This window comes from Arachis duranensis, chromosome 9, assembly GCF_000817695.3.
Source record: "Arachis duranensis cultivar V14167 chromosome 9, aradu.V14167.gnm2.J7QH, whole genome shotgun sequence".
NCBI lineage: Eukaryota > Viridiplantae > Streptophyta > Magnoliopsida > Fabales > Fabaceae > Arachis > Arachis duranensis.
Window position 1 is genome coordinate 81411151 of NC_029780.3, and position 5529 is coordinate 81416679.

The following is a 5529-nucleotide window of genomic DNA, read 5'->3' on the forward strand; positions in this document are numbered from 1 at the left end:
TATTAAACTTTTTAATTTTAATAAACACAAACTATTTTTTACAAACTATTTTTACAAACTATTTTTTAAAAACTCTCCCTTAAAAACACTCAATTTTCAAAAACAATAACCACAAGCACATAAATTTTTTAATTTACCAAACATAACAAAACTCCTCTTCAAAAGATTTTACCAAACCAAACCTAACTAGTCCACTTTCAAATAAGTGTGTTGTACATTAAAAGAAAATCGGTTTTTCAAAGCTATCTTGCGTTGGAAACGTAGGTATCCAATTGAAAATTTCCTGGAATTCAATTTGATATCGCTCTTTTTCTCCTCTAAAACATGTTATCAAATCATAATTTTCATAAGTCGCAATCCAAACAAAGGAGTTTCAAAGATAAACATAATTGAATTGATACAACTTAATTCATTAAATTCTAAACTATCCATATCATACAAGTTGTCAATCTAATGTAAAAACTGCCTCCAAAGTATTAACATTCAGGCTTGATTTCCAAGAATCCACGCAAGAAATGTTCATCCCAGGTTGGCCTTAGCCCATCCACAACTTCAACACTTTATCCTTGCCACCAGAGGCTACTTTCTCTCCATCTGGACTCCAATCAACAGAAAAAACCTTTCCAGCAAAAAGATAGAACTATGCTAGTCACCATAATAATAATAATAATAATAATAATAATAATAAATAGACAAACAAACAAATAAACTTAAGATAAAGCATGTGAAACGGGATGCATACTTCATCAGAATGGCCAGGAAGATCCTGCTTCAACTTCCGAGTCCGAATATCCCAAACCTTGATCACCAAACATAATGGAAGGTTAAATTTGGATTGAAAATGTAGTTTCATGTATTTAACTAACAAATAATGTCCATATCAAGGAAAATCCCACTAACCTTCAACGTAGAATCTTTGCTGCCACTTAAAAGTAGTCTGCTATCCGCAGACCAGCTGTAGAACAAAACCCAAATACACTGAATTCAAAAGGAAATATCTTCGGAGACTGTCAAGGTCAAAGTAAGATGGATACACTTGTGTTTTACCTGATCTGGTAAACAGGCCCAACATGACCACGGAAAGCTGCTATAAATTTCCCTGTTGTGCCATTCCATAACTTCACGGATTTATCAAAAGATGCACTTGCCACCCATTGCCCATCAGGTGAAAAATATACATGGTTCACAAGCTGTCAGCAAACAAGTTCAACTTTCATTAAGCTGAAAAATTGGAAAGCATATACACAGATAGAGAGTTTGTCATTAAACCTGCATAATGATAAATCTAATTTCAAGTTTTCAGCTAACATACTACAAATAATTAGGGATGGATTTCGGCAAATATTTATTAAATTAGAATTATAATTTGGAAAGAAGAAAAAAAAGCAGTTGCACAAAAGCTCATTTTGCTTAATTCTCCTTGATACATAGGAAAAGATTTGTACCTGCTGATGACCTGTCATACGAGTTTTTGGGTGCTTGCTGACAAATGGTTCCCAAAGGAACATGGTAAAATCATCAGATCCAGAAACCAACCTTTCAGGGGCATTGCCTCTCATCTCATTATACCTTTCAAGAGCAACCTATATTCATCAGCAGCAGACAGGTGTGGACATATTAGTAAAATATGGTTTGATGTGCTACGATGATTATTAACCCAAAAAGTGCTCACCTTCTTCATTTCCTCTGGAGATGAATATTGTTTCCCAGTATGATCAAAAGCTCCAGTACGAAGAACATACTCGGTGCTCAATGCTAACGAATTAACCCAATGCCCATGTCCCTAAAATAGATACCAACAAGTGAAGAATTCTACAGGGATAAGTTACTCGAAATGAAAAGTCTATCTTCTAAATGGAGTAAACAAGTGATAATACACAAAATATACACTAAAAATGGATTAGATTTAAACTTTAACGATAAATACTTCAACAAAAATGACAGTGGTGAACTTGCCGTAAGAGACTAAACTAGACTAATAGTCAATTCAATCACATTGTCTAAAAGCCCATCTTTTTAGGCTTCATAGATCAACCACTCATACCAAAAAGGGAATGTGGGTCACAAATTCATTCACTAAAATAAAAAAAACGGATGGCAAGCTTTTAATACAATCAACAAACTTTTCATTGAAAAAAAAAAGTAAAAATAACAACCAGATAACTCTAATATGCAGAAAAAATACCCATGAAAAATAATTTTGACATGAGATGAGAACCAATGATGATGCATAATAATAGCCAAATCTAAGCATATAACAAGTTCAGGTGCATTGCAAAGTACTGAAGCTCAAGGGGATTAAACACACCTTCAATTCACGAATTAGCTTCCCTTGTGTAGTTTCCCAAACTTTGATTGTACAGTCTTGGGAACTGAAATAATAAAAATAATATAGCTATGCTCCAAACAGCAGACTAGTAATGTAGAGTAACTATCTATGAAGCATGGACTCGCCAGCAGCGCTGATGTACCGGTGTCAGACGCAGATACGACACGGACACGCACGGGATATGGTGGACACGCGTATTGGAGGCGAGTCGGAGGTTACCTTTCAGCTTTGCGGTGGTTTCGTCAAGTGATGCACTAATCTGCGGCAAGTCCGAGCGTCTTCCTTCCGCATGGACTACATGAGACCATAGCACAACCGAAAGCCCTTTTCTTCAGATTTTAATTTTTAAATCTCCAGAAACTAAGGAGGTGATGAGATTAATGATTCTTGCTTCTGACTTTCTGCTCCACTTTTGTTTAGCAATTTCTCTCTCTCAAATATCATTATTTTATTATTTCTTTGACTTTTTGACTAGTACTTGTATAAATTTTTATTTTTTTTATAAAATAAGTTAATAACATCTAATGTTTAATGTCCATATAAGAGTTTATTTAAAAATTATAATTATTGATATTATTTTATTTTGGATTTTTTAAAGATTTTTTTTATGTAATTATGTTTATTCTTATATTTATGATATGATCATTTATTATTTAAATCTTATTTAAGTTTTATAACATACTTATCTTACACGTGTCTAATCCAATATTTTTTTAAAAAGAACGTGTCAGCGTATCCGTGTCGTATTCGTTCTTCTTAGATAAATATCATCCAATAAATAAAAGAAAAAAGGGAAATCTTGTTACGTGTGTGTGTGCGTGTGTGTGTGTGTGTGTGTGTGTGTGTGTGTGTGTGTGAGAGAGAGAGAGAAAGAGAGAGAGAGAGAGAGAGTACCCTGTATAAATCATGCCATCTCCACCCCATTTTACACATGTTATGGCGAGTGTGTGGCCAGTGAGACATATAACACATTTCCTCAATGTGACATCCCATATACGAGCATCCCCATCTTTGCTGGCACTTACAAAACGACGACAAGGAGCACTAAGATGGACGGGTTCCCAAGAGATCCCAGTAATCCATTTCTTGTGGCCCTGCATTAATATATACTTCAAATATTGTCCAAGAAACATTATATCAGTATAGTACTACGCAGGGAACAAAATTTGTCACCAACTAAAGAACCATTGCTTCTGAAGCATCTCCTTAACAGTTCTATTTTTCAATTTTTCTCGGGAAATCATGAAGTAATAATGCATGATGTTCTTTTACATTCTATTTTGCCTTCCTTTTTTTCCTTTGCTTGTGTCTTTTGCTATTTCGGGGAGGATGGGGTGGCACAAATCATAATCAGGATGAATATCTTAATACTTCTAATTTAAATACAATGTAAAAGGTTTTTCTCTCCAAAAGTTTAACAAGGTTTTGAAGCATGTTCTGAATTAGCCAGGTGAAACAAAAATAATTGAGTGAACTGTTGCAGTAGTCATAAATAAGCTTATACATGAGCAAGAACAGTATCATGTTAGGAAGCAAAAGGAGTGGTACCAGAATTTACAACATATACCTTCAATAACACAATTTGAATATGTTTTAGTGAAAAATTTAGACCAAAGAAAAGAAATGAAGCAAGCTTTCTGATAGTAAATAGCATAGTCAGTTAAAGACTTTACAGATAATGGATTGCCAGACAACTTCCCAGTTTCTGGATCCCAACATTGAAGTTCTCCAGACTTGCTCCCACTCACAAGATACTTGCCATCTGGTGACCACGCAATACAAAGGACCCAATTCTTGTGCCCTGCGTACAATGAAAACAACTATCAATAGATACATGGCCATTTCTAATTTTAAAAAATAAATAAATAATAAAAAAATATATCAACTTTTTGAATTACAACAAATGAAAAACAGAACAGCAGCAGTTTCAGATTTAGCCTACACAATGCTTCAAGAATTCCTTTCTAAGAATACAATTGTAAGCTAACTCCAATTCCACCTTCTAAATTTAATTTCATTACACTCTCTTTCTATGAGTTAAACTGGTTACTTCTGTTCATACTAGGAGAAAGATGCTTAAACATCATCTAATTATGTCTAGTTTACAACTAAGTACAAACAAGCAATGTTTGGTATATCATACTTATTATCACACCTGTGCATGTGTACAATGGTGTCTGCGTGTTAAGGTCCCAAAGACGAACAGTTGTGTCGCCAGAACCACTTGCTAGGTGCCTCCCATCAGGACTGAAAGCAACTGTATGTACAGCTTCTGCATGACCTAAAAACAGTTCCAGCAACATGAATCAGAGGATATGACAACTAGACCATTAAGCTAAATCATTATCAAGAACCAAAACATAAAAAAGAGAAGACACACAAAACATCACCATGTGCCAAATCACAGTAGTTTTATATAGAATTAACACAAAACATCTGTTTGTGAATAAACATTTCACCTAGAACATTATAGGCTGTAAATGACACAAAACTCTATGATTCATACCAGAAATAGTGGCGGAACAACGATTAACAGCGCGAATCCTGAAAATAGCTTGAGGCTGACAAACTATAGGCAATGTCTTCTCCACCGAAACTGAAAATTAATGTTAAATCAACACCACATATTATAAGAAACAAAAAACAAACTAACAATCAACCTAAATAAACAGTAGTTTGTTGCAAGATAACCAAAGGAGAGAGCAGATACTAGCCTTTGTTTTTGTGCAAGTAGGCTTCAAGTGGCACAAGGAGCTCTTCATCAGCAATATAGAAAGCATATGGTAATTTCTCCTCCTAAATCGGGGTCGGGGAAGGGGAGGGGGATAAAAGACACAATAATTAACCAGAGAGAACATTATTTTAATAACAAAGCAATTTTTTTATATTTTGTTGGTAAGGATATGAAAAGTGATGGGTTTACGTTGTCCAGAATCTTATTGACAATGAGTTGAAGTTGTTGTGGACCAGCATTCTGAGGAAGGTACATGGGAGCACCAAGGGGAGCTCCATCTGGGTGCATCAAGAGGCACATGACGTTGTTGATTGTTGTGGTGTCCCTCTTCTCTCCTGTCTCTGTCTCCATCTCTATCTCTCTCTAAATTGGAAGGCGACAGCTGGAGTCGAGGACAACGTGAAGGAGAGGAAGATGTGAAGCTGACGGCGACGAGAAGAGGAAGACGATGGGAATGCGACAATGA

General features: G+C 35.3%; 1 protein-coding gene across 1 annotated transcript; it reads right to left on the bottom strand.

Moving 5' to 3' along the window:
- Positions 1 to 307: 307 nt before the first annotated feature.
- LOC107466023 (notchless protein homolog) lies at positions 308 to 5524 on the bottom strand (the record flags this gene model as incomplete). Its single annotated transcript, XM_016084998.3, is given in 13 exon segments — positions 308 to 619; positions 743 to 799; positions 901 to 955; positions 1048 to 1190; positions 1446 to 1583; positions 1673 to 1783; positions 2309 to 2372; positions 3224 to 3423; positions 4003 to 4130; positions 4485 to 4610; positions 4836 to 4925; positions 5044 to 5125; positions 5253 to 5524. Coding segments are annotated over 13 exon segments (1440 nt in total). The 3' UTR covers positions 308 to 535.
- Positions 5525 to 5529: the final 5 nt, after the last annotated feature.